Source organism: Gymnoscopelus braueri (genome assembly GCF_963280865.1).
Source record: "Gymnoscopelus braueri genome assembly, chromosome: 5".
NCBI classification, from domain to species: domain Eukaryota; kingdom Metazoa; phylum Chordata; class Actinopteri; order Myctophiformes; family Myctophidae; genus Gymnoscopelus; species Gymnoscopelus braueri.
Window position 1 is genome coordinate 52166696 of NC_137606.1, and position 20000 is coordinate 52186695.

The following is a 20000-nucleotide window of genomic DNA, read 5'->3' on the forward strand; positions in this document are numbered from 1 at the left end:
CTGTCAAATCTGGACTACTGTCCTGTTATCTGGTCTAGTGCATCAAAGCAAGAACTTGGTAAACTTCAGCTTGCTCAGAACAGAGCGGCAAGACTAGCACTTCACTGCTCTGTCAGGAGTAGTGTTGGATGCTATGCATGCCAGGCTGTCATGGAGGAGGGTGGATGAAAGACTGGCTTATTCTGTTTTTAAAGAATGTGTATTCCTCACAGAAACCCTTTAGTTTGTTTTTACAGCTATTACTTGCAAATGAAAAACATGGTTTTAATACTAGACAGGCATCAAGTGGTCACTTTACTTTACCTCTGCCCAGAATCAATGCACTTAAGAAAACAGTAATGTACAGAGCCATTGCATACTGGAATGTGCTCCCCCACATTTGACTCTAACAAGAAATACATTTGCTTTCAAAAAGTAACTTAAGGAAGCAATAATCAGAAAGGAAATTAGATTAGATTAGGTTATTATTTTTGGTATTTTCGGACAGACAAACCTGTTATGTTTTGTTTTTAATTCGATTTGTTATTGTTAATATAAATGCTGTTCTATAAGTTTGTGTTTTTGTTCACTAACATTGATTATGTTGTACTGCATTTTATGATTTGTATTGTGTTGTTTTTGCCTGGACCCCAGGAAGAATAGTCTCCACTAAGGTGTAGACTAATGGGGATCTTAATAAAAAATAAAAAAAAACTTATGATAACAATAACAATGTCATAAATTGCAGTGGTCTTAATACAGTTTAGTCAAAGTAATTGTGTGTTTAATCAAACATGTGATGTCACTGTCAGATTCATGTGGCACGGATACAGATGAATACATATAATACTACTGCTGTTACTACTACACTACTACAACTACAACTATTACTATTACTACTACTGTCTTCTACATTATTATTATTATTATTATTATTATTATTATTATTATTATTATTATTATTATTATTATTATTATTATTATTATTATACTATTATAACAATGTATAAGTAAAGTATAGAGAAAAAGGTTACAATTGCATAGTTTGGAAAAATACCCCACTCCCCAAGTGAAAGAATTCCGGTATGTAAGTAAGTAATGGAAAAGATAGGATGGTTATGACATAATCCTCTGGCCTTCATTTTAACACGTAATCAGATGTTTAGCAAGTGAGAGCATGTTGTAAAACACGGTAAAATCCTGTGTGTTACTTTTAACTGTGTGGGAGTGTAAAAACTGACCCTTTGTTGGGTCCTTTTTTTAAACACTTCAGTAAAAGGATTTTGATGTGTTGCTTTTGAATCTCTCCGCAAGCCTTCAATTGCAGAAAAAAAAAATAATGAAACGACACCTACACAGTAAAAGTTCTCAGTGTTAATTTATCTATGTGTAACTCTGAAAGTGTGCACATGTAACTAAGTAGCCAGGCCCATTTAGTTACATTTGTACACAATCAGAGTTACAAAGTTATACAAAGACACCCATGCACCCGTCAAACTACTTCAAGAACGTTAAAGACGTCCCCAAACACGACACCAGAGGGAGCACCACAAATCACGTTCAACCCAGATTTGGCTCAAACAAGGGGTTAAATTCGTTCTACTGCTATGCTACCAAAATGTGGAATGCCCAACCAACGGTCGTAAAAAAAAAGTGTGAATCCTTACTCTCCTTCAAAACCGCTCTAAAAGAGCAGTTACAGGTGGCTGCAATTCGGAACTGGCCTCTGTAAAAAAAATCTAACCTATCACCGGAAAAATGCCGGTACAATTTTGAGGTATTTGTACTTTCAATTTGTATTTGTATTTCCAATTTCCAATACTTTTACTTCTACTCCACTACATCTCAGAGGCAAATACTGTACTTTTACTTATTTTCAGATATAAATTATGATGTAATGAAACATACATTAACCACTTTAAACCTATTTTTATACCTAGGCTACGCATCGCGATGCGTTGTGAGCTTGTAGATCTGCTATTTTCAAATATTTAGTACTTTTACTTTTGGTACTTTAAGTACATTTTGATGCCAATACTTTTGTACTTTTACTCAAGTACATTTTTTATTCTGGACTTCTACTTGTAACAGAGCATTTTTATATTGCAGTATTGGTACTTTTACTTAAGTAAAGAATTTGAGTACTTTTTCCACCACTGACACTGTATGATCGAGTAGGGACGTTAATTTACAGAAAAAAACACAAAAAGTTATAATAGAGGTTTCTGCCTTACACAACGATATTTTTTACTGTGTGGGAATCCACTGCTCCATAATCAGGTCATGAAGGACCTCACGTGTACACATAGTTTCACACATACATGATAGGCCACTCTATGACATGGTTGTGTATGGTTAATAAGGAGGCCGGTCTTTGCACCACGACTCTATACCAACCATCCCACAGAGCATCATGTATGTGTGAACTACGTGTACAGTGTGATCTTGACTTCATAAATTATCAATCTGGTTGATGTAATGGTGGCGATGAATAGACCGTAGGGGGCACAGCAGGCCAATGCTTACATGTAAAAAAAATGCATCATGGGAACTGTAGGAAAGCACATCTGAAATAGACAGATGAGAACGCTGCAGCGATTGGGTTCAAATCCATTTCAGATAATAATAATAATAAACTTTATTTGTATAGCGCCTTTTAAGAACAGAGTCACAAAGTGCTTGACAGAAGAATCCACAACACAAAGATAAAAAACAATGCCTCACAATAACAACAAATAACGACGTACATTAAAATCAAGAGCGCTGGGGGTTGAAAAGCAGCTTTTTAAAGGTGTGTTTTCAGATGGGATTTAAAACGGGGCACAGATTCAACAAAGCCTTATCTCCTCGGGCAAGTGTTGGGGCTCTATGATATGAGACCGCTCCGTTCAGACTATCACTTTTGCTTTGGTATGTGTCTTTATGAGCATTTCTATAATGTTGCATTGCATGAGACACCTTCAACTTTCAAGCAAAGGTTTATTATTTCGCTGAGGATTGATATTTTCATCAGCACATATCTTTCCAGAGTCATTTCACAATAACAAGCCCTAGGCCTACACCCAATTAGTGTAGAGCTATGTTTATCTATACTGTAGTTACACAAATAGATGTGCAATTAGTGTTTTTCTAGGGGTTAGGCAAAGTTTCTGCTATCTTTGTTCACATTTGAAGCATAGAGCTGAGCCTATTATCCAGAGTTACTTTCAGTTATAGCAAGCATGTCGGGGTCAATGCACTGCAACCCTTTGAATTTCAAGGACCCCCAGTGTGATATGCATTAGGCCACGAATCCCCATGTGATACAGGTTTTTATCACTGGAATCTACACTGAATTTTTTAGAGTGTAGAAATAGAACCGAAAGGACCTTTACTGTACAGTATTTGGTTCAATTCAAATTTGTACAATCTCTGAGTTACTGACTCCTAAGGGTCCATTTGGTTATTAAAGCTCAATCAAGGAAAGAATCAAAGCTCAATCAAGGAAATAATCACCAAGACACTAAGTCCCTTGGTGATTATTTCCTTGATTGTCTTGGGGATAAGCAGTAGTAGTTCTTTGGTCTTTGTTTCTATATTTACCCACCTGTTCCACTGAAGAGCACCTGTTGACTGAGCCACTCAGCCCAGAGCTTCTTTCTTCTTCTGTTGTTGCAGCACAATACATGTGGACAGCAAATTGGTATTTCGCTTATTGTACCTGTAAGAGTAGTGACCAACAAAACTGTGGACCTTTTGTGCCAGGGACCCCCATACAAGATTTGTGCTGTAAAATGTTTTCAAAACTATTCAAAATTGTTCAAGAAATGTACATACTGTACATCGGCTATTTTTTCAAATAGCCGATGTATGTACATTTCAAGTGGCTGAACTGATTTTGATGCTATATTAATTAACACATTTAGCTTGGGGACCCCCTGGAACCCTTTCAAGGAGCCCTGTGGGTCCCCGCCCCGGACCCCACTTTGAGAACCACCCTTAACCCTTTAAGACCGGGGGACGCATCTGTGTAACCACTTTATCCATATTTTATACTTTTGGCTATTCAAAAATAGCAGATATACAAGCTCATAGCGCGGCACCGAGTGCCGCGCTATGAGCTTGTAGATCTGCTATTTTTTTTTTAATCGTGTTTTTTTTTGTGCAAATCTTTGAATATATATCTATAAAGCAATTGTTTTTTACTCAAATCTTTGCTTCTGGGGGTCCCTGGAATTTTTTTTTTTTAGATGGGGGTCCGCAGCCAAATACATATCGTTGTGGGGCTCCTTGACACTGACATTAATATTATAGCAACATAAGTGTTTCAGAAAACTGTTTTAAACTGATTTAGAAGACATTTGTAGAATCCCCAGAAGCAATAACATTTTAGCTAGAAATGCTCGCTTTAAATATATATATATATTCAAAGATTTGCACAACATTTTTCACGATTTTTCAAAAATAGCAGATCTACAAGCTCATAGCGCGGCACTCGGTGCCGCGCTATGAGCTTGTAGATCTGCTATTTTTGAATAGCCCAACGAAATCTAAAAATGACACACAGATGCGTTCTCAGGTCTTAAAGAGTTAAAGAGTAGTATTATCTATTTTGTGATATTATTTCCACTTCTCCCACATGACAGGCAACAGCAGCACCAGCACCAAGCAGAACCACCAGATGTTCTTCAACATCAGCCAGATGCGCCAGCGCGTGGGCAACTACCCGCTGCTGACCAGCGCCGAGCTGCGCATGTACATCAAGAACCCCGCCATCAGCAACCAGCAGCGGGTGGAGCTCTACGAGGGCCTGGGCGCCAACGCCCTCTACCTGGCCTCCAAATTCATCTCCAACAGCATGAAGGACACCTGGTTGTCCTTCGATGTCACCGAGACCCTGCAGAAGTGGCTCAAGGGCACCGGTGAGTCACTTCTATTCGTCTATGAGGTTGATAGAACTTCATTAAGCCCCCTGGTGGTGTCTTTATGGTGTTTTATGTCTTCTCTGACTATTTAGGTTTCTACCTGGAGGCTGAAACCAGTGGTGGAAAAAGTACTCAAATTCTTTACTTAAGTAAAAGTACCAATACTGCAAAATAAAAATACTCTGTTACAAGTAAAAGTCCAGAATTCAAAATTTACTTGAGTAAAAGTACAAAAGTATTGGCATCAAAATGTACTTAAAGTACCAAAAGTAAAAGTACTAAAATGTTTGAAAATAGCAGATCTACAAGCTCACAACGCGTCGCTTCGCGACGCGTTGTGAGCTTGTAGATCGGCTATTTTCAAATAGCCTATGTATAAAACAGGGCTAAAGTGGTTAATGTATGTTTCATAATATCATAATTTATATCTGAAAAGTAACTAGTAACTAATGTTCTCAAATAATTGTAGTGGAGTTAAAGTACAATATTTGCCTCTGAGATGTAGTGGAGTAGAAGTAAAAGTATTGGAAATTGGAAATACTCAAGTAAAGTACAAATACCTAAAAATTGTACTTAAGTACAGTACTTAAGTAAATGTACTTAGTTACTTTCCACCACTGGCTGAAACCTTGCGGGTCAAACGTGCCAATAGAAAAACAGCCCTTTAGTGACATAGTAAAAACATACCCTCCCCCTCATTATCATAACACAACAGGTGTGGGCATGAGGAGGAGGAGGAGGGACTAGGACAGGTGGGTGGTGCTAAGGTGGTGGAGGAGGTGCTAAGGTGAGAACCAGGTATACTTAATGAACTGGAGGCGTGTCCACATAAAAACATAATTTTAACAATTTCTGTACACTTTTTTGAAAAAAATCTTCCTCCTAGTTAGTATAACCATAATACCTGATGATTATGTTTTAGGGGGGGGGGGGGGGGATCACTGAAAATCACGGCACCCCGTCTTTAAGCTCTCAACCCATTAAGACCTGAGGCCGATCCTACGAATGCCTTCTAAATCAGTAGTTCTCAAACCACAAGGACCCCCCAAAAGGATATGTATTTGGCTGCGGACACCCCCCCCCCCCCTCCCCGTCTGAAAATGTTCTGTAGCAGATATACAAGCTTGTATATCTGCAATTTTTGAGAACTACTGTTCTATACCACTGTTCTAAATGGTTTTCTGAAAAACTATATATATATATATAAAGCTAAAATCTAAAATACGTCTACTCCACTACATCTCGGATCCAAATATTGTACTTTTACTTTTGAATTCTTTACTTTTGTTTGTAACAGAGTATTTCCACATTGCAGTATTGATACTTTTACTTAAGTAAAAGATGTGAGTACTTTTTGCACCACTGGCCTAGTCTTGCATACATAGCCAGAGCTTTCACAGCTCCGCCCACTCCGCTGAGGCGGAGAGTGGGCGGAGCTGTGGAGAGTCTGGCTGGCTATGAGAGACTAGGGTTAGGCCAGGTTGAAAGCAATTTACTCCAAGTGTGTACAAATTATTGTCTCGAAGGGAGAGGGGCCCTGAACCAATCGCAGGGCCCAAAACAAATGTTTACTTAGTTTAGTGGGTCGGGAGGTTTTACTGTTCCATGCTCCTACACCCAGCAATTACAGTGATCACTATCATTTGATAACAAGAGACAGTATCTTGTCCTATCCCACCTCTGATGTAGTGATTTGGCACCGTTGTGTGATGTGTACATCAGTTAAAGCTAACATAATATGATAATATAACCCAAGATAAAACTATGTTGACCCCAGAGGGCAAACTGATTTATTACAGCACTCAGGTATGAGATAGAATTAGATTACAACTATAATTAAATTAGGAAGATTTGGCACTCAAATATATACACACATCTCAGCATAATGATAATAAAAAGACCAAGATCAAAAGTGACTCAAATGATAATGATCAGTGGTGGAAAAAGTACTCAAATTATTTACTTAAGTAAAAGTAGCAATACTGCAATATAAAAATACTCTGTTACAAGTAAAAGTCCAGAATTAAAATTTTACTTTAGTAAAAGTACAAAAGTATTGGCATCAAAATGTACTTAAAGTACCAAAAGTAGAAGTACTAAATATTTGAAAATAGCCGATCTACAAGCTCACAACGCGTCGCGATGCGACGCGTTGTGAGCTTGTAGATCTGCTATTTTCAAATAGCCTAGGTTTAAAATAGGGCTAAAGTGGTTAATGTATGTTTCATTATATCATAATTTATATCTGAAAAGTAACTAGTAACTAAAGTTTTCAAGTAAATGTAGTGGAGTAAAAGTACAATATTTGCCTCTGAGATGTAGTGGAGTAGAAGTAAAAGTATTGGAAATTGGAAATACTCAAGTAAAGTACAAATACCTCAAAATTGTACTTAAGTACAGTACTTAAGTAAATGTACTTAGTTACTTTCCACCACTGATAATGATAATATGTGATACTGATAGATCAGACAATAGAAGTATTTTTTTGTGAATGCGTGTCTCCGGTGCGTTCCCACAGAGGAGGAGCAGGCGCTCCAGCTGAAGCTCTACTGTGAGTGTGGCGACTCGACGGTGGACGACACGTTTGGCTTCACCGTCTCCGGCATGGGGGAAGGCAGGGGGGACATCGCCACGCTGGCCAAGACCATGCAGAGGCCCTACATCCTGGCCAAGTCCATCCCCCAGAACAGCAGCAGCCAGCTCAGCTCACGCAAGAAGCGCTCCACCGCCGGCGGCGTAGAGGACTCCTGCACAGAGTAAGGACCATTCAGCCTTATGCACTTTCACAGTTTTTCCCACATAAAAAAATATGTCATTCTGAAATAGCAATCTACAAGCTCAACGTACCATGATGCGATGCAGTGGTGGAAAGTACATTTACTTAAGTACTGTACTTAAGTACAATTTTGAGGTATTTGTACTTTACTTGAGTATTTCCAATTTCCAATACTTTTACTTCTACTCCACTACATCTCAGAGGCAAATATTGTACTTTTACTCCACTACAGTTACTTGAAAACTTTAGTTACTAGTTACTTTTCAGATATAAATTATGATATAATGAAACATACATTAACCACTTTAAACCTATTTTATACCTAGGCTATTTTCAAATATTTAGTACTTTTACTTTTGGTACTTTAAGCACATTTTGATGCCAATACTTTTGTACTTTTACTCAAGTACATTTTTTATTCTGGACTTGTACTTGTAACAGAGTATTTTTATATTGCAGTATTGGTACTTTTACTTAAGTAAAGAATTTGAGTACTTTTTCCACCACTGATGCGATGCATTGTGAGCTTGTAGTTAGGCTGTTCAGAATCAGAATCAGTTTTATTGTCACATCACAGGTTTACAAGGTAAAAAAGTGGGTGAAATTCGTTTTTGTACATCGTTCCCATCGCAACGTTAGTTTCCATAGAAAGAAGAGGGGGGGGGGGGGAGAAGAAGAGGGGGTGGGGGGCAAGTGGGAAGGAGATCAAAACAAGAGAGCAACAGAAGGCCAGACAAGTTATCTACATATTTACAAAGTACCTGAGATAATAAAAAACTAAAAAAACTAAGGTGCCTGAGCATAGCAGCAATGTATGTATACTGTGCATGTTATACTTATACTGTGCATGATATACATATGGACGTTAAGGTGCTTGGAGGAAAAGAGCACAAATAGAGGCTGTTGTCTCTATTTGTCGTACAACAATGTACAGTATACTGTATATTGCATAAGCCAAGGGTCTTCCACGCTTCTTCAGGTCAAGGACCTCTTAGGTTAGAGAGAGAGAGAGATGAAGCAGGAACCCCCCACTATACAGTACATATTGTATGAAATTGTGTTCTACTGTATATTAAACTCTTCTTATTCCTTCTTCTTCCTTACAACCTGATGTTGTTTAAAGAGACACATTAAGAGATTTGAGACTAGCTTGGAAGTATTCCACAGACCTTTCAGCTTTGATGGCTTCATAGCTGAAATTTGTTTGCAATGCAGTCATCAGTGTTGTCCAAAGTGAATGTTGTTTGTTACTTTGTTTACAAATGATCTTTGCTAATACTATACTAATCCAATATAGTATAGCAATTTGACTATGCAGACTATGCAGAAAAAAACTATGCAGAAAGCCAGCGGTGCAAAGTCCGCTTCTGCCGAATCAGTGTCGTTGGAGTTGCACGCCGATAAGCTTAGAACGGTAAATCATCTGTCCTTGTCAACGTGCAAGGCGACGGGAGAGCCCTGTTGCATCACCGTCTGACGCAAGGGAGTCCCGTCGCATCACACGGGTGACGCATGGTTGAAATCCTGCCCCAACTCGTCACCCGCTTGACGCGAACAGGTGTGAGAATGAGTTGTCCTCAGTGACACACCCGCCAAGGAATAGTTGACAGACATGCGGACGGAGAGAGATTCCTGGAATTTATACTGTAGATAGAATAACTCAACAGTCACAACTTGCAACCAAATCAGAGGAGGTACACAGTCAAGTCGCCTCTTAATTCTTTGTCTCCTGAAATTGTTTTTATGTTTTTTTGCACCTCCCGTTGCAGCAAAACTGAGAGCTGCTGCGTCCGGAAGCTTTGGATCGACTTTCGGAAGGACCTCGGTTGGAAGTGGATTCACAAACCCAAGGGCTACCATGCCAACTACTGCATGGGCTCCTGTACCTACATCTGGAACGCAGAGAACAAATACTCTCAGGTAACAGCAACTATCCACGTGTGTAGTGTGTCCACATAGTTATAATGATTGATTGTACTGTTTGACTGGGGGGGGGGGGGGGGAGTGTTGACGTTAGTCAACTTTGTATTTCCACTTTTGTAGATCTTGTCGCGTGACTATGTCGTGGATTGGGCTAGCTAAGACTTTACTTTATTTATTTATTTAGACGGGACAATGCACATTCAACTGAACATGATCTCATGTAAACGTGCCGGATTTAACTAGAAGCTCGTTTCCATCCGTAGTCCCCACACCAAAAAAAACATGACAAAAACAGAGAGAACATACAACTACCAAAACACTAAAACACCACACTAACAACATGACAACAACAGAACAGATAGAACATACAACTACTGTACCTAAAAGCAAAGCTAAAAACTACAAGACTGATGCGAGTGGTTGGAATGAAAGGCACTTATCAAATCAAATCAAACTGTATTTATATAGCACATTTACAACAATCGAAATTGACCAAAGTGCTGTACATGGAGGGCAACAACAAGAAAATAAAACATAATGAAACAAGGTGAATGACAAAAAGTTTAAACAACATTAAAAGCTAATGAAAAGAAGTGAGTCTTGAGGCGAGATTTAAAAACCCAGATGGACTGAGCAGTTCTAATGGGTAGGGGTTGGCTGTTCCAGAGCGTGGAAGCAGCAGCAGCAAAGGCACGGTCACGTTGTAGGGACCACCAGGAGCGATTTGTCAGCGGACCCCAAAGCCCTCACTAGAGAGTAGGGTTCAATAAGCTCCGTGAGATAAGAAGGGACCAGCCCATGTAAAGATTTTAAAACAAAAAAACGGACCTTAAAATTCATTCAGAAAGAGACAGGAAGCCAATGGAGCTGTCAACTTGTGTCAACTTGAATCCACTGAAACAAAGTAGAGATTCTCTATCAACGTAAATATAACTACGTGAAACTGTCGCGATTACATAAAAACTCAAAAACAGAATAAAACGTTTTTGAAAGCTGATGCTAATGACATCATTTGGGTAAGACCAATGAGCAGCAGTAATAACTGAATCGACTTTCAGTGCGCTGCTACGCCTTGTTCGACTGTAGAATATATGGACTGGCTCAGGCTGCTGTGACAGCAGTGGGAATAGCAGCCTCTTGATAATGTGCTCTGTTTACCAAAGTGCTGTTTTTGACTTTGGCCCTGGTTCTTCTGTGGTGTTCTTGTATTTCTTATGAGGTAGTGACCTATCTTGGTTGTGTGACAGTTGGAGGCTCAAGATGAAGTAACACTGTCACAGCAGCGTGTCAGCAAATAACAGCCATGTCCTGGGTTCTCACACGCCATCTCTGTCTCTCTGTCTCTCTCTCTCTCTCTCTCTCTCTCTCTCTCTCTCTCTCTCTCCCTCCCCCTCTCTTACACATTGTGCACGTCTCTCTGTTCTGTCTTTTTGACGAATATGTTATCACTCCGCAATTTAGCCCCGCTCTGCTACAATTCTTTTTGGCAGGAGGTCAAGGTGACAATGATGGAATTGTGAAGCTAAATTCTCTGGCGTTTTCTGTTTTTTCCCCCCCCCCCCTCCTTCTTTCTCCCCCCCGCAAACATAATCACATACAGATCTTGGCTCTGTACAAACACCACAACCCAGGGGCCTCTGCCCAGCCCTGCTGCGTCCCCCAGGCCTACGACCCGCTGAACATCCTCTACTACGTGGGAAGGCAACACAAGGTAGCTACACCGCAACCTTAACCATGCAGTCCAAACCTACGCTGACCTCAAATATTTACAGTGCTGGTTCTCAAACTTTTTTTCATGTCAAGGACCTCCAATATAATATGTACTTGGCCATGGAGACCTCCCCTTTTGAAAATATTTCATGCCAGGGTAACCTTTTGTCGTTAAAATGTTAACTTTTAAATTCACTTTTTTCAAGATTAGTTTTTTGAACATATCAGATCTAACGCGTTGCATCGCAACACGTTGTGAGCTGTAGATCAGCTATATTCAAATAGCCGATGTATATACGATTAAAGTGGTTAAACTTAAAGGGTCTACACCATGAAAATCACTTTTTTCTTGTTTTTTTGTATTTTTTGGGGTCCCCAGTGTCTCTTGTACCCCAAAAAAATTTTTTATTTTTAATTCAGTCATTCCTTCTCATTTCATGGATTTCCAGAAATGTTTATGAGGTCACAAACATTATTGATGGCAAACCCAATGTTAAATGAAAAGTGCCCGAATCGCTCCGAAACTTTTTCTACCCCCCCTAAGTGGGGGTCTACGAACAAATACTTCGGGCTCTGATTTTGGCTCCGCCCCCCGGAAGTGGGTGAAACAGGCACCTCAAACACTTGGTGGAATTGTTCAAAAATGTTCAAAGTGTTTTTTTTTCGATTTTGTATTTTTCTTAGATGCTTCTTTTTATGCAGAATTTTTCCATTTTTTTTTAAATATTTTTTTTAAATATTCTTTTTTTATTAACAGACACAATTGACTTGGGATGAGTATATCTGAGTGATGATTTAGGCTCAAACTTTTGAAAAAGGTTTGAGGGACATACACCATATGATATTAAATATAAAAAAATAAAAAAAAATTCATGGTGTAGCTCCTTTAAGATTTTTGCTGGGGGACCCCCTGTAACCCACCTTTAAGGACCCCTGCATGGGGGTCCCCGCCGGACCCCACTTTGAGAAACCACTGGTTTTACAGCACGGTGTGAGTGGCGGGAGACATTCACGGATGATATTTTCGCTGCTTTTCATGATCTGTCCTGTTGTTTTGTTTGTCCGCAGGTGGAGCAGTTATCCAACATGGTCGTGAAGTCCTGCAAATGTAGCTAAAAAGGGCGAAACAAGCGATCGCCTCCTCCGGGTTTTTGTCTGGGATCCGGTCGCCGCTCGTCTCAAGAGACATCGAATGAACACGTTCTGAAGTGGAGGAACTGGGGGAAGTGTTTGCGGTGGAAAAGACACCCAGCAAGGAAGAGAGAGAGAGAGAGAGAGAGAGAGAGAGAGAGAGAGAGAGAGAGAGAGAGAGAGAGAGAGAGGTTGACGTGCGAAGGGAAAGGGCAAAAAAAAAAGCAAATATAAAACGCTGCTATCTTGACAGCGCAGCCTTCGGCATTCCCTTCCTCCGACTCTGAGCCCCATGCCGTCATGTGACTTCTGAAGCAGACATGAAGAGGGACTTATTTTTTTTATATATAGATATAGATATAGATAATATTTCATTTGTGAATATATATACAGTACATGTTTCTAGTTGTAACTTGTAGCCCCAGAATGTATGCTTCTTGAATTGAACAGATTAATTTATTTGTTCCTTTGGACTGATGAGCTGTACAGTATTTGCTTAATTTATACGTAGGCCTGCGACGGAGGCGCGTACGCGTGCCAAAAATAGGCGATCTACAAGCTCACCGCTGTGAGCTTGTAGGTCGCCTATTTTTTTTGTTGTTGCCAAGACTGCGCCGTGCAACAAAGTATAAACCAGGCTTAAGGCAATGATGAGATGGTAGAATGATGTGTGGTTGATGGGAATGATTAACGAAGAACATTATTATCAGAACATGGCTGATATCAGAACATGACTGATATCAGAACCAGGGACTGTGGGACCAAGCTGAGTGAAGGAGCTCTTCCATTCTGCAGACCCAGGACATTCTTGTTTGTCTGCCATGTCATGCTTTCGCAAAAAAAAAGAAAAAGGTGCTGAATCTGGGAAATCTGTGGGGTTTTTTTTACGAACGGACCAGGTGTTTCTCCAGGTAACAACTCCACCATAAAGGACTTCTTACCCCACGCCAGACAGACAGACAGACAGCAATGCAGCCAACACAGACATTCTTTGACCCGAGGGAGAAACTCCCTCTCACCCCCCGCCCAATATATTTCCTCTGTAACATCCATCACTTCTTCTGACTTGCTTATTATTATTATTATTAATAGTAGACGTTGTTTTTTGATTTGCCATGGCCGTGCTGCCGTTGTATGTGCTGAATGTCAGCTTGTCCCGCTGTTGTCACGGCTGGATGAGTAATATATGGGTGGTTGTGATCGCGGTGACACCATGTTTTTCTCTCCCTCTCGTTTTATGGCCAGCTTGTTGTTTTTAGAGGGCTGGGGTTAAGGGGGGGATGTGGCTGTGGTGTTGGTTTTTAAGGGAGCACAATTCAGACTCTATGCACACACTCTCTGTTTTTACATTGCCACAGTAAATTAGGGAGCGATTTACTGCCTTTTATTTAAGTACAAAGAAGTATCGGCTACTTTTTGCTTGCTTTTTGTTGTCTGTTGTTGTGCGACGCTCTCTTTGCACAATCCAGTCCTTTGAAGAGGTTTAATTCAGCCAGTATGATCCCGGCATTAGCAATAAAACAACACAAACACTTTGTGATCCGTTGTCCATGTTTTATATTGCACTTAATTCTGTTTTGTCATCCTCCCTCCTTTGTAAATATCTTAATTTGAAATAAACGGTGATGTTTTAAATGAGCTCTGTGATGTTGGAGATTTATTGGAAGTGAATGTGTTTTTCAGTAAGATGTGGCACACACGCTATCAGAGATGGGCATGACTCGGGGAAATCAGGGTCAGATGGATAAATAATGCTTGTGTGTGTCGGTATTTGTGTTAAGCGTAGGTAGTATGTGTGCGTGCCTGAGTGCATGAGTACAACCGGACACCAAATATACACCGAATTCACCTTTGCGGCAAAGTGACGCACAAAATGCTTTACAAGGGGGCTAATGTGTTGTGTCGCGCAACGATAGTGACAGATCTTTTGTCGTGCAACAAGAGCACTCAACTAAGCATGATATATCATCCTTGAGGGGCGATACGACACTCCTGGACGCGCAGCCCCCTTGAGGCTGATTTGGGGGCTCATTTGCATGCTATACGTCCTGCGACCCTCTCGACCAAAACGTCAGAATAATGTGTACGCCATACATCCTACGACCTTTACAATAAGTGTTGAATGAAGAAAGCGATGTCTTTTCAACTCGTGACAACTCTTCAATTGAAAATGCCATTTGTGTCGTCTGACGCAACAAACAAACGACCCCATGATGCCTTTAGCCCCCGTAGGGATGCACTCATATCTGTTCTTACATTTTCTGTTTATAATATATTTTTTTACAATCTCTGCCCCCCCACCCCGTCCCCACCGCGGCCCCCGTCACTCTGTCACCCTCAGTACTCAAAGGATTACTGGCAAAACCCTGAGAGGCTGCAGTGGGAATGAAGAGAGCAGGCCTGGACCCGTTGGTAAGTCCCAGACTTAAGGGCAGCAGTGACTGCATGGAAAATTAAACACACTGCGTGTGCGTGTGCGTGTGCGTGTGCGTGTGCGTGTGCGCGTGTGCATGTGTGTGTGTGTATGCGTGTGTGTGTGTGTATGCGTGCGTGTGCACGCATACACACACACTGAACCCACTGACACAACCGTGGCTGGCTCAAGCAGCTCAATGCAGAGAGTACCTTACATAAGCTGTATATACAGTACCAGTGCATGTGTGTGTACGTGTGTATGTGTGTGTGTGTGTGTGTGTGTGTGTGTGTGTGTGTGTGTGTGTGTGTGTGTGTGTGGGTGCATGTGCATGTTTCAGGATGATGCTCCAGGCTCCAAACACACAGTGACAGTGATCTGTGCTATCTTGTTCCACGGCCTCGTCATGTTACCTACAGTAGGGCTCTTTTTTGGAAACCACCCGGAATGTTCCCGGTCGGTGCGAGGAGCCAACATAGCTCAGCGTTTGTAATGCAAAAAAAAGCACATGCTACAAAATAACATGAAACACGATCGGCATATAATTGAATCCCCCCTCTCCCTCTCTCTCTCTTTCTCTTTTACTCTCTTTCTCTCTTTCTCTCTTTCTCTCTTTCTCTCTTTCTCTCTTTCTCTCTTTCGCACCTCCCGTGCTATTCAGTCAGATGTGCTGCCAGCGTTTTCATCCTAAAAGCGGTGCCAGGGTACAGAATGTGCCGCCTTATCTCCCCCGTGTAATAAGGGAGAATGATGAAAGTGCCAGAATGAGTGTTTGCCGAGGGAACGAGATTCATTATCGAAACCAAACACGCACAAAACAACAGTTTCGCTGGCAGGAGACAAGATCATTAAACTCTCCTTTTTTCATCAGCCTGCCAGGAACTTCCACCTGTTTTGCTTTCCCTTGCAAACAAAACGAGCAAACAAAGCTGCATGTCAGGGGCCTCGTAAATCTATCACAGTGACGGCGGTATACTGGGACGACTAGCCCAGAGGGAAGACGTTCTGAAGAGACGTTTTACCTGTGTTGCTTCTCAGCAGAATGCTTCCTGGCTGCAGCCCTCACTCAAATTGACTTTGTTGTGTGACTGTGAAAATAACAACTAACTCAAATGTTTTTATTCTATGTTGGTGAGCGACACTGACATACGGTGAAGTACATACACTAGCTTTCATGCTATGGCCAAAACAAAAAGTGATTCTGAAAAACAGGGGGCAACCTTTTTCATTTGGAAACGTGTCGTTTTTGTCGAGCGACAAATGCACACACAGCTCCGGGAGAGAGTTATTTTATAGTACGGTTTCTTTATGAGTGAACCATAAAGAGAAACAGAGTGAACCATGAAGAAAAGCAGAAATACAATTAGTCCATTAAAAGCCACTAAGATGGTGTCGCGCTGCAAAAAATAGCCGTGTAGATCAGCTATTCTCGAAAACATTTTTGAAAATGTTTCGAAAACGTTTCGCCCTTATTATGACATGCCCAGAATAGGCCGGCCAGGCTGGTTAAATGACATTATGGATGTCATAAGAAGACGGATGCCTCCCGCCGCCCTGAGGACTTGCAGGTGTTGTTTCACCACTAACATCATCCATCCACGTGCCACTGAGTAACACCAAAATTGTCCTGTTGTTGCACAGTGACTAAGGCACTTATTTACTTCTTTTTTTTTTACATAATTGGCCTTTTAATAGCATCCATGTGGCTGGTTTTCTCTGTTAAACGTATAAAAATAGTTATTTTTTTCATGTAACTCTAGCCTTACACATTTGCTCATTGTTTGGTTTTACAAGCAAACAATGGAAAGCCATCATGGTATCTACGCTCAGAGGAGCCCGGGTCACAGTGTCTCTTGACTCTAAATAACATTTGGGGCCTCCGTCTTATTAGAAGATCTATGACATTCGCAATTATATGGCCACAGATCTGTTGCCACAACGTCTCATTAAAACGCAGGGCAGTAAAGTGGCCTAGCTGGTGTAATTCCTGTGGAATTAGACAGCGCTTTGGCTGCGGCCTTAATAACACACTCTGATGTCCTGCTGGTGCGCGACTCGCCTGCACAAACACACACAGCTGCTGCTGCTCAAAGCCATTGTTGCACCAGGTGCACTGCAGTGCACACACACACACACGCACATGCACACACATGCACACACACGCACACACACACACACACACACACACACACACACACACACACACACACACACACACACACACACACACACGCAGAGCACAGCAGAAACACATGCACACCTCATGCACACGTGCATTTCAAAACCCACGTTTGATTCTACAATCACAATAAACACACACACGTGCATGTGTCCCGTATGTAAAACAACAGATATAAATGGATAGGATAAGTATGAATGATAGAATATATGTATGAATGATAGAATATATGAATGATAGAATATATGAATGATAGAATAAATGAATGATAGAATATATCAATGGATAAAATATATGAATAAGCAAATATATCAATGGATAGGATATATGAATGATAGAATATATCAATGATAGGATATATGAATGATAGAATATTTCAATGGATAGGATATATGAATGATCAAAAATATCAATGACTAGGATATATCAATGATATCAATGGTAAAATACATCAATGATCAAATATATCAATGGATAGGATTCATAGATACTAGATGGTAAAAAAAATCATAGAAAAATTGGCCTCCAGACTTTTGAGATTCTCCACTTTAACTCAAACTCCCTGAGCATGAACATGAAGTCCTACATACTGAGCAACCTCCCCGTTATGAATACAACATTTGTTTGTAAACACAAGAAAACGCACACAAAGACAGCAGCGGTTTGGACATGAAAAGGAAAAAATCCCAGCAAATAACAGCCTCTCTCTCCCGTCTCATCACCTGCCTCATCCTCTCTACCTCACACCTGCAGCTGAAGTCGTGATGCTTATCTCCCAGGGAGGCAGCAGACCATATCTCTTGTCCTGTCTCTCTCTCTCTCTCTCTCTCTCTCTCTCATATCTATTCTTTGTGGGGCTCCTCCTCGAAGCAGGCAGCCCTTTGAAGAGGCTACTCCGGCCCTCCCTGAGTAATCGGCTAAAACTAAACAACACGTGTACACATGGAGGTGAAACCAAACGGGAGGAAGACAGACAAAAAGGACCACACACACACACACACACACGTGTCTACTCTGCACAAGGTGTTACAGGTTGTTTTTTTTAAAGCAGAATTTATACTCTGAAGTAGGACGTTGTCCTGTGATGGAGTGTAACTTAACCCAGTGGTTTTCAACCTTTTTTCGTGTCAAGGACCAAATTCACACATAATTAGCCCACGGACCCCCCATTTGAAAAGATATGCCAGGGACCCAACCATTTTAATTTCTTGGGGGTCGCAATCTACACTGTATCATCATCATCAGTGTTCATTTAACTCTGAGAGTGTACAAATGGAACCAAATGGACCCGTTAGGGTCCATTTGGTTCCATCTGTACCCTCTCAGAGTTACAGACACATAATGGTCCATTTGGTTTCTAACTATTAATTTGGCTGGGGACCCCCTGGAACCCCCTCAAGGACCACTGGTGGTCCCCGGACCACTGGTTGAAAACCACTGACTTAACCGCTTTTCAACCTGGTGCCATCCTTGTTTTTGGCGCGTCATTATAGGCAAAAACATTTCCAACAAAATGTGTTGCCAGACGACACCGCCGTATGACAAAGTATATTATAACACATTATAACTGGTTGTCAATGTCAGGGACCAACAGGGGACTTTTTTTATTTTTATAGAATGAATACTTTATTAGTCCGAAATGTAAACAGCATGTAAAGCACAGTAAAGGTCCTTACACACCGGGGCGATTTCTTTCATGCGAATAATACGTTTTTTTTAAAAAACCTTATAAAGTCAATGCAAGCTTCCACATCAGTTTCGCGGAGCGAAAAAAAGCGCCTTTTAATTATTCGGAACGAGTCCGAATTTTGCGTATATTCGCATATTCGCCGGTGTGTAACCAACCGCCTTAAGACATTAAAGCTAAAAGGATAACACAAAAAAAGTCCTGGGGACTTGTTTCCATTGTGGTCCTATGTATTCAATTCATCAACTTAGCATAATACAATTAACACAATAATACATGTTATCATACAACATAATACAAACATTATATGTACAAAGGAGATGGGAAAATACATTTACCTCCACCTTGTGGTCTCCTGATTTTTTCAGGCCAGTTTAGAACAAAACAGTGTTACCACATCCTTTAATGGACGGTGACAGGGCATTCCACATGTTGGTGGCAGAGCAGTGGAATGAGAACTTTCCCATGTTTGTTCCATATTTGGGTGGAACAAGATCATGGTCGCTCTAGTGTTATGGCTGTGGGTGTCACTCACTTTGGAGAAGTGGTTCAGTTCAGTGGCACAGGTTGTGTAGTCCATTTGACATAATAAGGTGTCCAAGATGCCGAAAAAAGGGGACGGGGAGAAACATAATGCATAATACATATGTTCGACAGGTATGAGGGACGCTTATGGGTCTGTATTGTAACTCTGAGAGTGTAGAAATGGAGCCAAATGGACCCGTAAGGGTCCATTTGGCTCCAAAAAACACTGAAGATTTTACAGTGTAAATTGGGGTCCCAGAGATAAAGAAAAATTCTATCAGATGGGGGTCCGTAGCCTAACGCATACCAAACTGGGGGTCCTTGAAATGAAAAACGCTGAGAGATCGGTCATATAAAGCATTCTTACGTGGTTGGTGTTATATGCGGAACGAAACCCTGCACGAACTCGGGGTGAACATGTGAAGATCAGATTTTTTGGATGACAGCTTTTGGACGGCGGATCAAAGGCGGCGAAAGGGAAACCGGGCGGCGGGTCTCTTTTCAAAGAGGAAACTACAAAGGGGGAAAGTATGATGCATGCGGTGGGCTGGCTGGATGGGCTGGATGGATGGGCTGGCAGGGAGGAGAGTGCATGAGTGAGTGTGTCACTGACTGTTGGAGTTGTAAAAGTGCAACTGACTCATTCCCTGGAAGTCACTAAAGAAATGTTTTCTAAAAAAGGAAAGGTACCAATTACATCTGCAGGCTGGCTCCCTTCTCACGGCACCGCCCCTCTGGTAGCTACAGCACATGTCCCTCTCTCTCTCTCTCTC

The 20000-nt window shown here is 41.1% G+C and overlaps 1 protein-coding gene across 1 annotated transcript in view; it reads left to right on the top strand.

Annotated features, from left to right (window-relative positions):
• LOC308086083 (transforming growth factor beta-1 proprotein-like) overlaps positions 1-14062 on the top strand; it is a 28687-nt gene extending 14625 nt beyond the window's left edge. The window contains exons 3-7 of the mRNA XM_080429453.1: positions 4605-4880; positions 7402-7639; positions 9429-9579; positions 11183-11293; positions 12361-14062. Coding sequence (XP_080285579.1) covers positions 4605-4880; positions 7402-7639; positions 9429-9579; positions 11183-11293; positions 12361-12408 — 824 coding nt within the window. The 3' untranslated portion in view covers positions 12409-14062. The remainder of the gene's footprint in view (positions 1-4604; positions 4881-7401; positions 7640-9428; positions 9580-11182; positions 11294-12360) is intronic.
• The last annotated feature ends 5938 nt before the right edge of the window (positions 14063-20000 follow it).